Raw genomic sequence first — 20,865 nt, 5'->3', positions numbered from 1 at the left:
GAAACCTACTGAAAACGACGCCGTCACCGAACCAGACTCTCTCTCTCTCTCTCTTACTGCCATGGCTGTTCCGGCACCCCACTTTCAGCTTCAGGCCAACCTCGATCGATCCACCTCCGGCGTCACCAACAACCAAACCACAGATCCACAGATCCAAAGCCCACAGCCACAACTCAGCCCCCAACTCCGATCCGACTCCGAACCCAAGCCGAATCGACTCCGCTCCAACGTGAAACATGCTCCGACGACTGCTCACAGTCCGGTGGGTGCCCAGATCAATTCCTGGGTGCCCAGATGTTTTTTTTTTTGTTTTTTTTGGTATAATGAGATTTTTTTTAATTTTTTTCCGGTATCCTGAGATTGCAATGTAACTGTGGGGTTTGTTTAATGGTCTACTGGGGGGCAGTAGACACATTATTGGCCCCCAGTAGACTTTGATACGAGGGACATGGATCACTATAGTGTGGTGTTTTGATAAGTTACATGTTGTTTTCAGTGTATTAAAGTCAAATTATCTGTGAATCCTACAAAATGGTGCATTTTTGATGGTCTATTGGGAGGCAGTAGAGACATTGGACTTTGTATTGGGGGGCAATAATATGATTATTGGGAGGCACTAATATAATTATTGGGAGCCAATAATATGATTATAAATTGATCAATTGTGCCTGTAGTGTATTCATTTTGGTTTTGGGAGTTCATACAATTCACTGGACGGCAATAATATGATTTTTGGGAGGCAGTAATATGATTACTGGGGGGTAGTAATATGATTACTGGGGGGCAATAATTACCGGATTCCGGATTCCAGTCATCGGTCATCGGATTTCAGTTACCGGTTCCCGGAATCCGGTAATTGGTCGCCGGAATCCGATCACCTTTCACCGGAGTCCGGTCACCGGTCGCCGGAGATCGCGCCGGTCACTGGTCACCGGAGCACAGCAAGGTGGAAGGTGACTTCTCTTTCTAAGTGAGAAAGAAGGAGAGGGCAAAAAAGTCTCAAAAAAAAAGAAAAAAGAATTAATTGGGTAAAGGGGAAATAATCCCTTAGAGTGTTTTGGGTAAATGGGGTTAAAAAACAGTTGGTGGAGCAAGTGGGCAATTTTTAGCCTAAAATTGGATAAATGATCATTTTCCCTATGCTTTACGATACATCATAGAATTAACATCATAATGTAAGTTTCGAGTGCCCCTTATGCAACGTCAGAGAAGATGATACAATTTTACAATGGTGCAAACGACAAAGATCAATCATGGAGAACAAGTCAGTGTGTAAAAAATAGGTCGTTGTCACAAAATCAATCATGTAAAAGACCCACTGTGGATCAGTCTCAACCGAATATGGAATAATTGAAGTTTAGGAGACACCGTTTATTAGTAGATGAGGTGTGCATTCTAGAATCAATCCAAGAGGTCGTCGAGCCATACAAGTACTTTACTTACTCGATCACTGCTCAGAACAGATGGGTCAAGGTCAAATAATAAGACCATTCAACCAGGGGGGAGTAGCAAAGTGACCGTACTTTTGAAGAAGCATCCATATTCCATATCCCAAAGCACCCAAAGTCTGCACGAGAGAGAGAGAGAGAGAGAGAGAGAGAGAGAGAGATGGTGTTCAACAGCCTGATAGTGGTGTCGGTGGCACACCTGTCAGCGGAGGCATGGCAACACGTGGCGTGCCTGCCGGAGCGTCTGAGCAGCCGGCAGCTGTTGGATCTTGTGTGCGTCATCCCTCTCCAGGAATTGGGTCGCCTCACTCTTTGCCTCTGGACCTTCCTCTGCGTCCCTCCTCCCGACTCCTACTTCTCCCGTTACTCCGACTCCGACTCCGACTCTGACTCTGACTCCTCCACCACCGTCGATTACGATGACTATTACTACCACCCGCATTCCGATTGATTCATCATCTAAGTACGCTGCTTCGTGTCACGCCCACTGTAAAGTAAAGTTACTTCCTTTTTTTTTTTCTTTTGCTGTTTTTCTGGAATGTTGTGTTTTTACCGATATATATTTCTTTCTTGATTGATGGATGGACTAAGCGAATTGGTTGAACATAGGTTGTTCAGGGTTCTAAATGACCAAAGCATTAGCCTTTAGAACAATACTGAATTTGTGCCTGCTGCATTGCCTTGTTACGTATTGTGTATCTATGTGTTAAAAAGAGTCTTTTGAGTCTTAGCTAGTAAGTTGTGCCATTAGGTTATATATGATCGACAACTCCGTGTTGGTATTGCTGATATATAGTCCAGAGGGCAGAGTCTATAAATTGACTACTTCACATTTGGTCTTGATAATTTCTGCACATCGGCCTAATAAACTTTGCAAGACATCATGCCTTGTCAATGTAATGGAAACCAAACTCCTGTTTCCTCCAATACAAAGGTTTGAATATTATTTTAAAAAGACTGATTCAATTGAGTAAAACACTTGCTGAATGAAATCTTAGCAGAATATCAGATTCTCTCATTCGCAAACATGTTGGTGAGAGTGACTCCCCAAGTTTTCTTTTTGAAACATGAGTTTCAGATGTACATAAACATGATGGGGTTACATAGACCCCCTCTAGAGTTATGCTTCTTTAGAATAATTGGATTTTGCTGGAAGTTGGAATTTTAAGATATATAGGAATATTCAGCCTTGGAATTTGTTGAAACTGCATGGTATCGTAAAATGTATCTGTGTTCGACTTCTTGGGACACAGATACACCAGGTACTAAATTTCAACAGTTACTGTAGGAAGTTGCAAGATGGAAGATAAGATTCTTCAATAAAATGTTGCCCTGAGATATAGTGTAGGGTTCGATTGGAAGGGACAGGATAGCATTGCAGATTGGGAATGCTTGGCTTCATGGTAGTTTGATTATGGAGCAGTGCTGGATGATACAGAAATCATTTCCAGAGTAAGCTTAAGTGAGATTCCAGTCTTATGTTGTATAGGAAAACTTGAATAGTCTGGTTTCCTTACATAGATGGATCAAATTTTCTGGTCATAAATATATTAACAAACTCGATTAACAGTGGATAAAGAAAATCTACCCTGGCATAGCACCTTACTTTTTGCAGTATGTCTTTCATTCGAGGTTTCCTGGCTTTTATTTCATGTCTACTACTAGTAGTTTCTTGATATGATGTGATGTAGTGATTAACATTAGTATAATAATGAGATTATAGAAGCGCTAGATTCAAACTTAGAGTTAAGATGAACTAAAGCATCTAACGTTAAGATCCAAAATCTGATAGGGTGATCAATTTGCCATTTACATAACTTACTTAAGCTGAACTGGAAACTATTAAGGAAAATTGCAGCATGATGCCTCTGATTTATGGTCAATACAGCATAGGTTGAAAGATGCTTTTTGAAAATGAAAATTAAGTACCTTATATATATTTCCCGGAATGCCATGTCTCTGAGATTGTTGATGGAGTTAGGGTGATTAGGTTAATGGAAATGCTCTAGCTAGTGTAAGGTTTTACAGCACTACAAAGTCGGGAAATGCCTTCTCTTGAGTGCTGTAAAATCCATATCACCAAGTGCCAAGAACGGGCCTGCTGGCACAATAAGAGAATGAGGGAGCTAATAATGAACTCAAGAGGACTTCCACTCGGGAAGTTTTCATTGTAAAAATGTATGACCAGCCTCAAGATTCAAAAAATTGTTTAGATACTTCATCTCATGTGCAAGTCAGTTGCAATTGATTTTTAATTGTGATATTAGTCCTAGTCAAATTTCTAGCTTGGTGAGAGGAATGCATGCAATCATACAAGTATTTAGGGAGTGATGCTGGGTTTATTATATACTAACTGGTAACTGGGTTGTACTAGTTAAAACCTTGGATCTTTTGTTCATAAGAGACGTAAGAAAGTTATGGTTTGAGACCGATATATATTGTAAGTGTATTACTCTAGTGCATGTTTCGGGGTATTACACTAGATATGTGTGGTTCACAACTTATAAAGGGTAATCAATTTTAACCAAGAGGCACTGCAAGGAACATGCAATGAGAGCCTGACTCTTGAAGACAGACCAAATGTGGCTTCCTTGTGGCCATAGTCCGCAATTTGATCTAACAAACCTTTGACTAAAGTGAATAGAGCTTTGCTTGGTTTTCTTCTTTTTTCTTGTTGATGATATATTGTCAAGGTTATCAGTTGCAGAAAAATCTAGCCGCATCTCTGCCAAAAAATTTATAACTTACATCGGACCATACCTTCTAGGCTTCTAGAGGACCCTTCAGGATTGGGAGTGACAGGTTCTAAGAAAAACTTGGTCTTGGACTTTGATTTGTGCAATATATGAATCTTTTGGTTGGTTTGTGCAAATAAATTATCTTAATCTTTTGACCGCTGGATAGTGTTACCATACCTGTGTTGGAGAATTGGTAGCATATTTCTTTTTATTGAATTAGTCGTCTGTTCAACATATATTACCAGGTTTTCTCGCAACATTTTCAACATTTTCTCCTAACAGTGTTCATTTCTGCCATTTTTTCTTCCTTCTGCACTTTGAGCAGTCTCGAGTCTTGACAGTGCGACTCTGACTTAAAATGGAAGTAATGGTCATGAAACTAGAGGGTCGGAAGAATGTGTGCTTCAGCTGAAAATTGGTCCTTACCTAAAATGGTGATATCCAGCTGTAAATGTGCAGCACAAGGTGGGTGGATTCTTGATGGTTCCGTGATTAGGAGTTGACTTGAGCGTGATCTGAGATGGCAATATGATTAAGATGTTGTTGTGTGATTTAACATCTCAGCAAACTCACTGCCTTTATTTCTCTAAATATCATAGATCCGTCTATTCTTCACCAACAAACTGTTTCTTTAACCATTATGCACCGTGTGCTTCCAAATATCATCACTACCAAAAAAAAAAAACAAATCCGAAAACATAACGGCCTAAGAGGATTAACAGCTGAACAGAAATTCATGTGATATCGGAGGTTATGAATTCAGCTGCCGTGCTTGAGCTCTTTAAAGTTCCTATATGAACGTGAATGGAATATTGACAATCTAAACAGAAACTCGTATGATTGTGAAGCATGACAAACCTCTTCGGTTCTTGCTTGTGACTTGAAAACACTATTATACTATACCAGCAAAAACAAGTCAAGTTAGTCACCAGAATACCAGATGCCATTTGAATGCAAATGGAAACCAAAAAAACATGGTTTCCAGTTTGCAGATCACGTGTGGTGCGGTGAGAATAACCTTGACATATTGACATAGACCCTCAGATGATGAGGGTAGCAGCAGAGGCTGTTAAAACAGTAAGAAAGGCAAGGAATTATAGTAGAATTTTCGTTATATATGCACCAATCACGGTCTAATACTATTTTGTGTTGCATACATGTGGGGTTTCGGCTTTTGATTTTTTCATCCTCATCTCTCTCTCCAATCTCCATTATTAAGGCAAGGTAGGTACCCTCTGTTTGTTAGCTTTAGCTAGCTTATGGCAAGTGCTACACTTTGCGAGCACGATTATGAAGAGGAAAAGGGTCAAGAAAAGCTAAGCCTTTTAATCTAAAGGCCCCCCTAATCTTGAGACTATCAGATATGCAATGCAATACCACATTAGAAAAGGTTATGTAATTGTATATACCTTCCTTTTTCAATCTTTGTTATTATTAGACATTGACTGACGGATGATAGCTTTCCAATTTCTCCCCCAAACTTTCCAGCTTTTTTTCACTTGGTGGGTTTGTTGTGTTTACTGGTGTGCGGTTTCTATCTTCTCTCTTCCATCTCTCAGTGCTGCCAAGAAAGGTCAAGCCTAAAATAATGGCCGTCTAGGTTGTTTGGTTCACACCAATCACCACCATAGAATAGGTTGTTTGGTTCATGCCAATCACCACCATAGAAGATCAATCTTTTAAGTATTTGACTATTTATATCTCTCGTCTTCTTCTCAAATACTTGATATATATATATATATATAGCGCACATTAATTTGACCGGCCCTTGAAAATGAACGGGTCCTCGATAATCTGTGAACGAATAAATTAGGTTAAGTTTACCGGTGATGGCGCTACAACAATTGGTTTTTCAACTTTCTAATTTGTCACACTAACTTTGTTAACAAAGTTATTCTAAAACTTTAGTAGTCCAAGATCGATTTCTGTACGTAAGAATCTATGCCCGCTTCCAGCTAGCAAATTGAAAAAATCTGTTTCCACATGAATAGATCGATCAATGTATTGCGATGTTTTGTTTGAATTAAATAAATTGCACCAATCGAAATATCGAAGATGATAGAAGCAACACTAGAACCACAGATATCTGTATGAGAATTGTCATTACGTTTTTCATATCAGTTGGGGCTTTGCATATATATCACAGATTCACAAACAAGAAGCATGATGTGGTGGGACTAGCTACAAGCCTACAAGTGCATCTTGCTAATTACCAACTTTTTATCGATATGGAAACATTGTCGGTGAGCGGTAACGATTGTGTGCATAAAACTATATATAATATACGTGTATCTCTTTTATCGAATGTTAAATTTTATTATAGTTATGCACGTAATAAGAGAGATTGACATACAAATACAATTATTTATAGGAGTGCTTATTTATAGGAAAAAATTACTCATGCGTGGTTCTACATATTCTGATATGCTAAATTGTATGACGGACATGAAAAACCTCGATCAGGTTTCAATTTGGGTACATTAAACTGAGATTCAATTAATGTGAAACCCTGTCTCAGGCTAGAGACTAGAAAAAGCTATTTGATCACAGACAAGTTCGAAACTTGTGGACGCAGCTGATGAGGATGGAACAAAACTAGATTTATAAATTATAACGTGTTTATTTGTCCTGTACTTCCCAACTTCACATGTCCATGGACTTCTGTGTCTGATTTCTTTGTCCGATCGAGTCCCACATATTGTTTGCCAGTTAATTTTTTTTTTTTTTTTAAACAACTAAATTAATAAATCAATAGAAAGAGACACGGTCTCTGCTTCTATATTTCTTCTCGATCAATCAAAATCTAATACCCCTTGAAAATGGTGGCCATAATTGACTTTAGTTTTGAAGGAGTAGAAGAGCAATGCTACTGATGGTGTCACTATTTCAGTATTTCCACTTCTGTTTAGGAAATGATATAATACCTGGTTTTGCTCGATTCTGAGCTCATTATTGTCATATGATCAAGTCCGACATTGTATAGGCTTAGCCAGGATGATGATCGAACTACTTGTTTCATGGTAAGCTTCATCGTTAACTAGTTATTATGGTCTTCCTTTCATGTCATGTGTGACATGCACTACTTTATATAGTGATGTTCTATCTTTTCAGTATAGGCAACTAATTTCTTACTGGTTTCTTTTAAAAATAAAAGGAAAAACAAAATAGCTTTCCTATCAGCCAACTGAATTATAACTCCACGTACTAAATCTCATTATTCACATAGAAATTCTAATGGATTAGAAAGTGCAATGCCTTGTATTTTTTGTTAGGCTGTCTGATGAAGAATGAAAATAAACTGGTTATATTGCTTGTCTATTCTTATTAACCTGGCCGGCCGACAGCTTTTTGTTAGTGTTGTTGGGTTGATAAATTGTCCTACAACAATTTGACCTTAAGTGGACAACATGCAATATATAATCAAGAGCATGCAATTTTGTATTAAACTTAATTGTGAATTACATGTCTGTATATATAAGTATTTTCGATTTCCATGTTTCTGTTCCCATTCCCAATTAACCTAATTTGTCTTCGACTAACCTCCAAAACAAAGGCATAATTAAGCCAATTTGGCTTTTACTTGGCATGGATCTGATCTGAATATATAGCTAGCCGAACCTAGCTAGCCCTTTCACATGTTTGAAATCTTTCATGCATGGCTCGTCGACAAACGCACAAAATTGCTACAAGACACCACCGCCCTATTCTATACTCTTCTATACATTAAATGATCGACAAGTATTTTTTTTTTTTTTTATAGGGTTAGTTGTTAGTAACTCACATACCTATGCAGTGGTATCCCAACGCTAGGACACCTGCACCGACATTACGGCGAAAGCCAGGCAAAGCCAGACTAATTCACTGCACAGCAGACGCACGAACCCAAATGATTCCTCAAATCTACTGCCCATGGGATTTCTAAACTCAGCATTTAGAAAATATAGAAGGATGAAAATAAAGACAAAAACTAGTTATTGATTTGTATTTTACATAAGAACTGTTACAATTCCGAAAGGTTCTCGTACATTTTTGTAAAAAGCTAGAAAATTCTCATTTACTTGCTAGTGAAGAACGCAAGAACAGGGGCAAAAGCCAAACAAGAAGCAAAGTAGCTTTTGATTGAAGCCTTTTTTTTTCTTTTTTTTTATGGTCACGTAGGTAGCTTTGAACTTTAATTGTATTTTGGACTAAAATGCATATTATATAATTCGACAATGGAATATTTCCCGTAATTGATGATAGGTGATAGAAAAGCTACTTTTGAATGGAAAAGTAGCAAATCTTTAAAGTAGTTTTTTTATTTTATTTTGGTAAACCTCAAGTAGTTTGATAAATGCATGATCAAATAATCCAGAGAGAGTTAGTCATGCAACTTATTAATTAATTAAGGGGGCTTAATCTGTGATAAGATTAATTAGTCACCGGTTGGATGGTAATGGCCAACAAATGATGAGTCTTTTTCACACGTTTAATAGTTCTTAATGCACTAAAGGCCTCACCATTTGAGATATAAGTAGGTACGTACACTAAACTCGGTCTCATAATGTCAATAGCAAAAAAAAGATATAAATAAAGGTGCTATGATCATATATATATATATATATATATATAAAACATAAGAAGGAAAATTTTTGATCGATGAATCTTAATAAATGTATAAAGAAAACAGAAATACTATATTACTAGAGTACTGTACAACATAGTTATTATTTGAGACACTGTTAAATCCAGGTTGGCTTTCATTAGTTTGGAAAAAATTAAATGGCATTAGGTGTCTAATTTGCAGCATTTTACCTATAAGACAAAGCAAGTCATTTCATAGACAAAAAGTGAGAATATATACTGTGAATAGTTTCATTATTTTGGGAGAGCTAGGTTAAAATATCGTTAGGTGTCTAAGGGCGGAGGGGCTGAGAAAAGAGATTATTATATGGATAATTTGGCCATTGTGATTGTTTTTGGGCATATATGCATGAATGGCTGGGAAAAGAGGTTAAATTTCATGCGGAGGGACTGAGGCCGGCCTGAGAGGGAGGTGGAATGGAAGCTTCTGCTTCTGCTTCTGTTGCTACATTTGTAAATTGTAGTATGGCATTAATGAAAGATGAAGGTTTCCGTTTTTACCTCTGTGTTGAGATTAAATACACAGAGGCATGCAGCTTACCTTTAACCTGAGACTTTACTTTTTAGGAAATATACTACTCAACATATGCGTTGGGCAGTAATATTAATTTAAAGCGCGCGATGTGATTGAGATGACAAAAATGTCCGTAAGGTTGTGGAAATAGTACCGCCGTGTCCCGCTGATTAAGGAGGAGGACAAAACTGCATAATGCATGCATGCACGCACAGTGCCACAGTGCCACAGTGGTGGCGATCGAGTGACAGACACGCGCACGTCGCAGCATCACTCGCGAGTGGGAGTGTCTCTCTGTACATATTTTTGAATCTTTTGAATTATGACTGCCCACTGCCCGATGCCTTTGGCTTCTTTGGATTCTCTCTACTCCAGCTCCAGCCCCAGCTCTGTGTTTTTTACCGTTGCAACCTCGTGATTCCTTCTAGCTAGGTCACGGGCTGAGCTTACTGCATCTACACGTCTACGGTCGCTGATGCATGCCTGCATTGCTACCACACGGGTGTCTACCTACACTTGATCACACCCATCACCTCTGTCCTTTCGTTCATCATTCTATTCTACCCCGTGGATATACAATGTACCCTGTTTCACAGAAAATTCACATATTTATGTGTTACATACAGAATCTACATTATTGAATTGTTTACCTACCCTAGCTCATTCACTAATTATCTCATACTCAGCAGTCGTCACTATATATGATCCATTCTCTAAAATGATATATCACATCAAAACACAAATTAATCCACTCTTACTTTTTATATATACATATGACGTGAATATGTCGTGTCTTGTTTCATCAATTGCGCTTCGATTTTATAATTTGTTTAATAAGAGATTAGTTTTACACATATCTTCCACAAACTTTATGAGTTATAACTCGCTAGTTGTTATTGTTGTTCCATCCACTACATTAACTGTGACTCGCTAGCTCTTGTAAATGCTTTACAACAACTACAATATATAACGTAACTCTACTTGTTAAAAGTAATTAAAAGTTCATAATTATTTCGACAAATTATAGGATTGCTTATTAACCAATCAACTAAAGTTACAAACATAAGTTGTATAGGTAATATTGTAATAATCTGATCGTGAAGATCGATCTCTTAGGCCTTCTCCAATAGTATGTCTAAAGTCTAAATTATAGACCATTGTTTCCCGAAATCCATCTCTAATAGGAGGTTGAGTCTATTACAAAAATCAAATATGGAGGTTTAAAGTCTATTGGTTGGTCTAAATATAGACCTTGGTTTAGACCATGAAAACCAACAGACCATGAAAACCAACAATTGGCCCACATGGATGATTCAAATGTGTTAGAGTATGCAATTGTACACCTCAAACAATTGGAGTTAAAAAAATTACAGACCTTACTATTTAGATAAATAGTATTTTTTTAAAAGTTAGACTAGGGTATATTTTAGACCTTGACGATTGGAGATGGTCTACAAATGTATGTGGTACAGATGGAAGAGTACTTTAGAGTAGAGCCGGTGTCCCCCGCAGGTGAGAGAGTTAACGGCGTTAAGCGAAACTAAAATGCATTGACGGGTCCTTCCGTCGGTCGGTCCGTCCGTATTGGTAATAATGAAGAAGAAGCAGGTAAGGAAGTGACGAGACGCCTTGGCTAGCTTTCAAGCTTTCATCGGGATTCTGGGGAACACAGACACAGACATGTTAATAATGAACTGATTACCCCTGCATGGTAGTACGAGTTCAAATAAATTACTTGATTCAATTAAAGAGTGTAGCTTCATTATTCTTTTCCCTTGTCAGTCAGATTATCTCTCTGCCTCTCTTGTCTCTCATCTCTCTGGTGGGTAAGAACTAAGAACAAGTCATCGAATAATCCACAAGATTTGAAATCTTATAACGGACTTCTGGCAGATAAGTGCAAACTTAGTTTTTAAATCAAGTTTTGGTCATGGTGGACTACCAAAGAGTGAACCAAAGGAAGAAGGTGCGGTATGGCACATGCACATTTTATATCCATATGATATCATTATTGGGTTGGTACGTATAATATCACAACGATTCGCATGTGCATTGCAGCAAGCACTTGCACAATTTGCACTCACACTCAAGATCACCCTTGGCTCAAAGCCACATGTTAGTTACATGCTCTGGCTTGTTTAGAAGACAGAATCAAGCAACGAAGATTCTAACTTACTAGGACTTCAAAACCTATGCTCAGTGCAAATCGAGCTTTTTTTTTTGTTTTTTTGTTTTTTTTGTTTTGGTAAAAGCTTGGATAGGCAAGGAGAAAATCATTCATAATCCTCTTATATTAAGCAAATCAAGCTAATGGTACTATCTCATCGGGAAAAAAATACAAACAGTACCCGACCTAAATCCTACTCCGAATTTCTATACCCAAGTTTATGAAACTATCACAATAGTACCCCAAATAACTAGCTCGACCCAGCTTTCGTACATGCCGTCCATGAAGGCGTTAATTATCATGCCACGTGCTAATTTTAGATGGGTATTCGGGTCATTTCCTTATCTATCTCCTCCACCAAAGCAGAATCGCAGATCCCATCTCCCTCCTCTCGTCGCCTCTTTGGTCTCCGATTCTCTCTCTTCGATTCGTTGTATATCGTGGGTGATAGACAACATAACCTATATGAGTGTGTTTCTCTTTAAGAGAGGAAGAAAACGGTAAATTTTTTGACTGGAGGAGGCCAGATATGGCGGCGGGGTGATCGGAAAGAAGAAGGCAGTTAGGTGTTTGTGTGTGTAATCAAGTGCAATCGAACCTGCAAAAATTGATTGGAAAAACTTGGAATGGACATTCGTAGAGGACAAAGCTGACGAGCAGATCAACGCCCCCAAGTGGTTTGATTTCTTGAACCCCAATGACAACCTAGTCGACGACCACGCCTGGTTTTGCACTCTCGGTCAGCTTCCTCCTCCTCCTTCTTCTTGTTTTTTCTCTCTGTTTCTTATTAACACAAGAATCATACATTTCTATGTTTCTATAGTGAGTTCAATAAACTAATAACTAGTCTTCTAATGATAAGCTTGCCTTGTAATTACCATTATTGACTTCCAGTTATGTTCCTTTTCAGCCTGCGAAGCATTCTAGTTCTCCGAAGAAAAATATTTATGGGGAGACCAGTAGACCCTCAGAGCTCACTAATGGCAGCCCACCAACAAAAGTTAAATGGGTTCTCGCCCGTCCTGGGGGAAAATATGTGGAACCCCTTCATAGATGTCTCTAGGGTCACTGATTCTGTAAAGCAAATGTGGTCTGAGATTTTCAAGTCATCAATCTATGAGGTCTCTCCACTTGGTGATACAATCCAAAGGCAAGCCATGAATCCCATCTTTCATAGTACCATTTTGTTCAATTTTTCTTTGAATATATCTAGCTTGAATATCAGGTTTTGGCCATGAGAGGACCGCATTATAACCCACCTTTAAAAAATGCCTGGGCAAACACCGTCTCGGCCATGAAAGGACCTCTTCCTCTTTCTGTCAAGCTAATCCCTTAATTTGTACTTGTAGGCGGTGAAACATGGAATGCCTAAGAGAGTGATGCAGGAGATGATGGAGGGCAGCTTTTGGAGCTTCAACAACTTCAAGAGTAATGGCTTCAACAGCTTCAAGGGTAGAGCTTCTCAATATGAAGGGACGGTTTTACCCCTAAAAATATGCCACGTGGCATACAGGTTAACGCTGTCATGGACGGTAGGTACAATTGTTAGGTCGGACTGGATATTTGGGGTAACATTGTGATAGTTTCGAAAACTTGGGTACAGAAATTCGGAGTGGCCTGTAGGTTGGGTACTGTTTGTATTTTTTTTTCCCTATCTCATCAAAATAGTTAAAAATATGTAATGCACTAAAATAAAAGCTACACATTAAAGACAAGATAATCCTCCTACTTTGGTGAAGAAGTGAAACCTTATCTTTCAATATTTGTAACAAATGCTATAAGACTAAGAGTTTTTTTTTAACTACGTGGTGTGGTGTGTTAGTCGAGCTGCTTAGTCTGAAACCCCCAGGTCTAGAGTTCGAATCCCAGCTCCATCCCGTGGCAAGCAGATTTGAGGGACCTGGGTTAGTTAAAACACCCAATGGTTCGTGCGTTTGCGGTGCAGTGATTAGTCTGGCTATGCTGAGATACACTACATGGGTGTGTGTGTTGGTTCTATTGACGTCTTCCACTCAAAAAAAAAAAAAAATTATAATATAAATAATTATTTTTAATTTACTTTATACAATTCATGATGCCAATAAAATTTGAACCGATGACATTTCCATCGTTGATTATTTCAAATTACTAACTGGTTACTAACTTATTACACTAACAACCAATAAGTTATAGGATTTAGGACTAATTGATAATCCATCTTTTTTTTAAAAAACTGACAATTCGGTAGTAAAATAACAATATTGTCATATTTTGACGACTTGGGAAATTGTGCATTTCCATGGTTGAACACATTAAACTTTGTTCAAGTGATTGGACCATTGTTCCCGATTCATAAATTTAATCTGCTTCACTAATAAATAAACACAAGCCAGTGCCATCCACTAAAAATGTATCAATATGCTAATGGCATTATAAAAAGTTGCATAATTGGATTGGTACATAAGAATCTTTGTCCAGAATAACAAAAAAAACATGATCTTGAATGAGACTCCACGCTGTTAAGGATTCCCAGCTCATTTGAATTATTCTGCTCACTGCTAAAATCTCATTTTTATTTTTAAAAAGAAGAAGTAGAGGATGATGATATGGTATTTTATTTTTAGTTGGTCACGAGCAATTTTCATTGGATTCCAATTAATGACGTTTAAATTATGCAATTATTATTTGTGCAGACCCCACTAACACCAAAAATAACTCATTCGATTCCAAACATGAAGAAATCAACCATTCAATGATAGGGCAAGCCGTTGTATTTGTCTTGTTTTTTTTTTTTTTTCACTTCGTCACGAAGTGGCAATTTGGTAAATATAAAAGGATAAAATGGTGACACTGAAAAGATGATTCATGGACCGGGCAAAGAGCAAGGTTCCCAAACGACAACCCCAAGTTGTAGGCCGTGGGGTGGTAACTAGTACGTGACACCCATGCATTTATACCGTGGGGTAACTGTGTCTTTTGGTTAGATTTTACCTAAATGTCGCTACATATTTAGATAAAAATCTATGTAATTTGACAATCAAGATTTGACAATATGATTATAAAGTTCATAAACTTTAATCCGTTATCAAAATTTTTTTAGTCATTCAATATTATTTATTCAAATAAAGTTACTTTATTAAGAACTAGAAAAGTTTTCAATAATATGGTTTCACACGAGACTCTTGAATTACTATAGCCAAACTTATTCTTCCTCCCAAGCTCTTTAATTAATAGAAAAAAAGGTTTCGAACATCAAATTGTAGAAAAAAAAACAAGTTTCAATCACATTATTTGTAATTATGAGTTAAAAGTTATTTTAAAGCGAAGAGCACACACAGGAAAAGAAGAATACATTGATAAATGTATATGTATATCAAAATTATTGGAATTTCAGTTCAAAATAATAGAAAAAAGGTTTATAAACATCGAATTGTAGAAAGAAAAAAAAGGTGTCAAACACATTGTTTATGGTTATGAGTTAAAAGTTATATTAAAGCGAATAGCACGCAGAGGAAGCAACAAATACCCAATAAATGTATATATATATATCAAAATTATCTGAATTTCAGTTCAATAAAATCCATGAGTCAGTAAGGTGCATTTTTCTTTGAAAATTTATTGGAATATTGAAACTACAATAAATTTCATAAAAATCAGGTAAGTAATGAGTCAAATATGAAATTTAATACCTTGAATTATCACCATTAGCATTAAATGGGCAGCTCCAATTAATAAATGAGATTGTAAAGAGGTAGCTCCAGAGAGAATTTAGCAACCCCTTCTTTTGATTCTAAATGAAGACATCTCCGGTTTGAAAATTTTCCCTTTAAACCGTGCTCGTGCACAAGGCCTCAAAAAAGAAAACAAAATCATTTAACTCTAAATTTTCGAGAGAAAGTGAGAAGGCCATTAATAGTAGAAAAGGAAAGTTGTAGAGAGAGAGAGAGGAGAGGGAAAATGACAAGAAAGGAAGAAATGTGCAGTTCTTGAAATGTGGAAGAAAGTAGAGAGAGAAAACGACAAAGTGCCAAAGTGGGTTCCTTTAGAGAGAGAGAAACTGAGGTAGTGGTGGTCAGTTTTATTGGAGTTTTGTGTGAAGAACCACACCCAACTTGCTCAAAGCTCTGCTTCATTTCATTTTGGGGCTTTGAGACAACTCAGTCATATGCTCAATGCGCTTCAGCTCTAATTGAACTACACTACTACTACTGTGTTTCTATAGTGTGGCTCTCTGTGAGTGTGAGAGAGATAAAGAGCTCTGCTTTGATTTTGAGCTGTTGGGTCTTTGATTTGGTGGGTTTAACCAAGATGGGTTTTGCTCAGTTTAGCAGAGGGAGGTCTAGGTTAGCTCTAGCAGTGCTGGTTTGCTTCTTGTTCATCTCTCTGTCCTGTGAGGCCAGATTGACTGCTTCATCAAGACAGAAGCTTGATGTTCAGAAGCACCTCAACCGTTTGAACAAGCCTGCTGTGAAAAGCATCGAGGTTTTTCCTTTTTCTCTATTTCTTTCGCTTTATCTTCTTCTTTCTTCATTGGACTTTCTTGGGTTCTGCTTTCTTTGGTTTGCTGGGAAAGTAGTGGAAAGTGAGGGGAACTATATAATACTTGGGTTTCTATTGTTTTGAATAAAAAGTGGGTTTTATGGCTTTGGGGCTAAATGTTGGTGTATTTTCTGGGAGGTGTTCATATTTTCTCCTTGTTGATTTCTGAAGGGGTGTAAATGCAAATGGGTTTCTTCTGTGATTTTCTCAGGTTTTTTCCTGGATATTTTTTAATGAAGCAATGATTTTTCTGATTGTGCCCTGTTTTCTATCACTCTACAATGATTTCCCTTTTAACAGAGTTATTGAAGCAATAATGGAAATCAGCAGAATGAAAATAAAATAATTTTGAAGCAATATTGTGAAATTGAAGCCTCATTTGTTATGATGAAACACCGTCTCAGTGACCATTTATGCTATAAATTTGACTTCTTTTGTTTCAACTGAGTTACTATCGGACTTAAAATGTAATTTCTTCATTGTTAATGGTTGAGAAGCATTTCGTCATCATACGTGCCCGCTGCTTTTGTTATCTAAGATCTAACACTATACTATTCTGATTTTTGACTGTCATCAGAGCCCAGATGGGGATATAATAGACTGTGTTCACATCTCTCAGCAACCTGCTTTTGATCATCCTTACCTCAAAGACCACAAAATTCAGGTTCATTTTCCTAAGCCATGAACTTCTATTGTTGACAATTTTCTGTTTTTGTTTTATGCTTTGTTTCTAAGTGTTTTGGATCTGTTTGGGTTACTAGATGAGGCCTAACTACCACCCAGAAGGCTTATTTCAAGAAAACAAAGTTGCTGAAAAATCGAAAGAAATGCCAAACACCCAGCTGTGGCATGTGAATGGTAGATGCCCTGAAGATACCATACCCGTGAGGAGGACGAAGAAAGATGATATTCTGAGAGCAAGCTCAGTCAAAAGATATGGACGGAAGAAGGAGAAAACCATTCCAAAGTCTGCAGATCCTGATCTTGCCAATGAGAGTGGTCATCAGGTAAGGATTAAAGCTTTGTTTACATTTGAAAGAAATGGAGACTATATTTCCATTGGGTTTCTTTCGCTAGCTTTCTTGATTCTGTTTCTAATGATCTGTTCATTTTCTTTTGGGGATGATTAGCATGCAATTGCTTATGTAAATGGAGACAAGTATTTTGGAGCAAAAGCAACCATCAATGTCTGGGAGCCCAAGATTCAGCAGCCTAATGAGTTCAGCTTGTCTCAGCTTTGGATATTAGGAGGGTCTTTTGGTGAAGACCTGAACAGCATTGAAGCTGGTTGGCAGGTATTATTTTGTATTCACTTTAATCCCCAAGGCCAGAAATGATTTGAGTCCTTAATTTTTCTTTTCTGAAGCTGAATTATTGATCTTGATACTTGTTGGTGCATGACAACAGGTCAGCCCAGACCTCTATGGTGACAACAACACAAGACTATTTACCTATTGGACTGTAAGCTTCTAAACAACACTTCCATTTACTTTTTTTGGTGTCTGCATTTTGAGCTCTCTTCCCTTGTCTCTTCCCCTTTCCCTAATTTCCATGGCTGTGTTTACAGAGTGATGCATATCAAGCCACTGGTTGCTACAACCTCCTGTGCTCGGGCTTTATTCAAATCAACAGTGAAATAGCAATGGGCGCAAGCATCTCTCCTGTGTCGAGCTACCGAACTTCCCAATACGATATCAGTATACTTGTCTGGAAGGTAAAAACCAAAGGCTAACATAATAGTCTGGTGTAAGAGAGTGAAAAAGACAAACGGAATTGCTGAAGAAAAATTACATCTTTAATGATTTGAAGTTTTCTGAGGAGTGGGGATCAGAAAATTATTGCAGTTCAGCAGAATTCAGATGCTAAGAATCTCTTGGCATTTAGTTTTTGGATCCCTGATTCCCATCACTGTAGAGATGATAAAAAGGACACCATTGCCTGTTCAAGCCAGACATTGACAAGTTCCCAATTTTCATCTACCTTTCATTGCATGAATGTCATGGGTGAAGATGAAAAAGACCTTATCTTGTCTCTCACTGCCCTGCTTCTAGCTTGGCACTCCTCTGCTTAAGCCAGGAGCCCTTTTGTAGTAAAGTAGTAGATGGTAAATTAATTTTATTTACCATTGTTTATTCACTTGGGAAAAACTTGTATATTTTGTAGGATCCAAAGGAGGGACATTGGTGGATGCAGTTCGGCAATGACTATGTGTTGGGGTATTGGCCATCTTTCCTGTTCTCGTACTTGGCCGACAGTGCTTCCATGATTGAGTGGGGAGGTGAGGTTGTAAATTCGCAGTCGGATGGCCGCCACACCTCAACTCAAATGGGCAGTGGTCGTTTCCCAGAGGAGGGTTTTGGAAAATCAAGTTATTTCAGGAACATTCAAGTTGTTGATAGCTCCAATAATCTCAAGGCCCCCAAAGGGTTAGGCACCTTCACCGAGCAGTCAAACTGCTATGATGTTCAGACAGGAAGTAATGGGGATTGGGGTCACTACTTTTACTATGGAGGACCAGGTAGAAACGCAAATTGCCCATGAAGAAGTAAAAAAACCATTTTCACCCTCTAGTTTTTCCCCCATGACCCCATGTGTATCATTCAATCTAGTGTAATACCCTTTTCTCTTTTCTCCTTTGTATACCCTTTTTTCACTCTTAGGTTGGGCTGTGGCTGGTCTTAGTAGTAAATCATGTGATGGTCCCTTTTCTCTCTAGTGGCAAGTTTTGACTCTTTGTTTTTAGTAAAAGAATCTCTCCATGTAAGTGGGTGGATGTGAAGGATGGAAGGAAGGAAGGAAGTGGCCAAGTTTCCCAAAAGCCTAAAGAAACGGCCCCTTTCTGTTTTATAACTCTAGCTCTGTACTCTATTTGTTTGTATACTCCTTGATCTCCTTGGAGTTGCTTGTTAGTCAATGAATGAAATCCGTTTCTCTCGGGTCCTAATCTAATCTTGAGCATTACACTCTCGGCTTGTATAACGATCGCAGATTCTGCTCCTGGTTTGGCACACTTTTTGTTTATTTTTTATATGAATTGTTCCTGCAAATTTCAAACTTGATTTGGGTGGTGGAGTCAAGAATATGCTATTTGGGAAAAGTTAGGTTGGGATGAGATTCTGCATGTGAGTGGATGACAGTACAATATTCAATTCTGTGGTGCATCCCATACTGCTCATCAGACACCTTTTGTTAGAATATGAAATCCCAGAGAGACACTTACTTAGCACCACTATCCTCCTTACCGGCCAAGAGCCACTTAGCATTTTACAAATACGAGTGCGGTCCTCTTGGAATTCCATTCGAGGTTGTGTAATTGTAAAATGATCATCTTCTTCTTCTTCCAACTAAGTAAGATTCCATTAATGGCCAGAAGGGTGGCTGCGTGTCTTGTTTAAAAACGAAAAAGCTAGATGCATTTCCAGAGAAGATTATATAAAGGATGGGAGTCTTTTTCGGCCAACTACTAATGTTGTTGGAAAGTATAGGTTTGCCACCTGGTTAGAACAACAGTGAGGGCTTAGAGTGGTGGGAGCTGAAGAGCAAATTGATTGAAACCTGTTTTCCATGATCGCCTTTTTGGTTGATATTTTAAGGAGATGATCTAGGTTCATGTTCTCCTCCAACTAGTTTTGTATGTGAACAAGGGGATCAATTATGTCTGGGATCAACTGTTGTGGATTTGGCTGAACTGAGTGAATTCTATGCAGATAGACTTGATTTTGAATATATATAGAACTTAAATATGAACAGTTTAATTATCTAACTAGTGTTTATTGCAGTGATAATATATTTCTCTTCAACAAAGTATTTACAGATGTACAGAGTTTGAATTCCACCTCTCGTGATGATAAGCAAAACTTATAATCAATATATTAGGACAATTCATAAAATTTCCCTTAATAGAATGCTCATATGTATTCATCTTGGAATGATCACATTTCTCAAATGTGTTTAATTAATGCATGTCATCCTTTATTCCCCCTATATTCCTGTACTGATGGACTTTCCAACATACATCAGTAAATGTTGTGATAAACTTAACCTTATTTTAGTATATAATCGCAGGTGTTGTGATAGACTTGTTCAACATTAAATGAGGTCAAACAAATGGTTGGAATGTTGGATTCGACATTGAGAAGAGGCATTGACCATGAATGAAAGAACAAGAAAGAATATTTTACCAAAATACAAACTCTGTGAGAAATTATCAATATATGTAAAAGTCCCAAAGCTTTTAGCATTTGAATGCCTCTCATTTCATTTTCAACGTAGTTACTAAGTAGCACTCATCCTACGACTTTGTCTTCATGGAAGACCCTACTCTTGTGACATGTCTTTGTTCAAGTTTAGGTCTTTATGACAAACTTAGGCCCTAAACGAAGCCCGTATTGCGCGGCATGAAATGGGTTTTTGGGTTTTTTCTGTTGCCCCACAAAGTGATAAACGATCTGCAGCAGCTCCACGCAATTTCTATCTGCAATTTTCATCTTTGCCAGAGTTCTTAGTGTACTGAAATCTAACACCATCTTTTACAACCTAACGTATAATAAGGTCTTTTCTTGGCATTTTGGGTCTTCCTCTACAAACTCAAGAGTAATGACAACAAAGAAGAGGCCCAGATTATGAAATTAATAACAGAAGATTATTTCAAGCTTAATATTGCCTATTGCTGCCAACTGGGAAGCTCTTCTACATTTCATTCATGGCGGTCAAGCCTTTGCTTGGAGCCAACAAGCAGTTGAGGTACTGCAGACCTTGTTGTTCAAATGGTCTCAGCCAAAGCCAAATCAATTGGGAAATTGTGCAGCTGACAGTTTGGCTATATTAGCTCAGCTCTGGTTTGGTTTGCATTTGATT

General features: G+C 37.9%; 2 protein-coding genes across 2 annotated transcripts; both read left to right on the top strand.

The window, feature by feature from the left end:
- The first annotated feature begins 1,419 nt into the window (after positions 1-1,419).
- On the top strand, positions 1,420-4,789 carry LOC112202140. The gene is made up of 2 exons (XM_024343058.2): positions 1,420-1,942; positions 4,512-4,789. Exon 1 carries the CDS (start codon positions 1,609-1,611, stop codon positions 1,897-1,899), a length of 291 nt encoding a protein of 96 aa, XP_024198826.1. The 5' UTR covers positions 1,420-1,608; the 3' UTR covers positions 1,900-1,942; positions 4,512-4,789.
- Positions 4,790-15,456: 10,667 nt separating this feature from the next.
- LOC112165962 lies at positions 15,457-18,969 on the top strand. Its single transcript, XM_024302688.2, has 7 exons — positions 15,457-15,951; positions 16,586-16,672; positions 16,770-17,015; positions 17,139-17,303; positions 17,416-17,469; positions 17,576-17,722; positions 18,172-18,969. The coding sequence occupies exons 1-7, from the start codon at positions 15,778-15,780 to the stop codon at positions 18,547-18,549; spliced, it is 1,251 nt and encodes a 416-aa protein (XP_024158456.1). The 5' UTR covers positions 15,457-15,777; the 3' UTR covers positions 18,550-18,969.
- The last annotated feature ends 1,896 nt before the right edge of the window (positions 18,970-20,865 follow it).

Source organism: Rosa chinensis, chromosome 5 (assembly GCF_002994745.2).
Source record: "Rosa chinensis cultivar Old Blush chromosome 5, RchiOBHm-V2, whole genome shotgun sequence".
In the NCBI taxonomy this organism is placed as follows: domain Eukaryota; kingdom Viridiplantae; phylum Streptophyta; class Magnoliopsida; order Rosales; family Rosaceae; genus Rosa; species Rosa chinensis.
The sequence above is the reverse complement of the archived record's forward strand: the minus strand, read 5'-3'. Positions and strand labels throughout refer to the sequence as shown.

Excerpts from the sequence above, each read along its gene's own strand:
- LOC112202140 (XM_024343058.2), top strand. The coding sequence starts at position 1,609 with ATGGTGTTCAACAGCCTGATAGTGGTGTCGGTGGCACACCTGTCAGCG.
- LOC112165962 (XM_024302688.2), top strand. The coding sequence starts at position 15,778 with ATGGGTTTTGCTCAGTTTAGCAGAGGGAGGTCTAGGTTAGCTCTAGCA. Across the intron at positions 16,673-16,769 it reads TCAAAGACCACAAAATTCAG|ATGAGGCCTAACTACCACCC; the intron begins GTTCATTTTCCT and ends TTGGGTTACTAG. Across the intron at positions 17,723-18,171 it reads TCAGTATACTTGTCTGGAAG|GATCCAAAGGAGGGACATTG; the intron begins GTAAAAACCAAA and ends TATATTTTGTAG.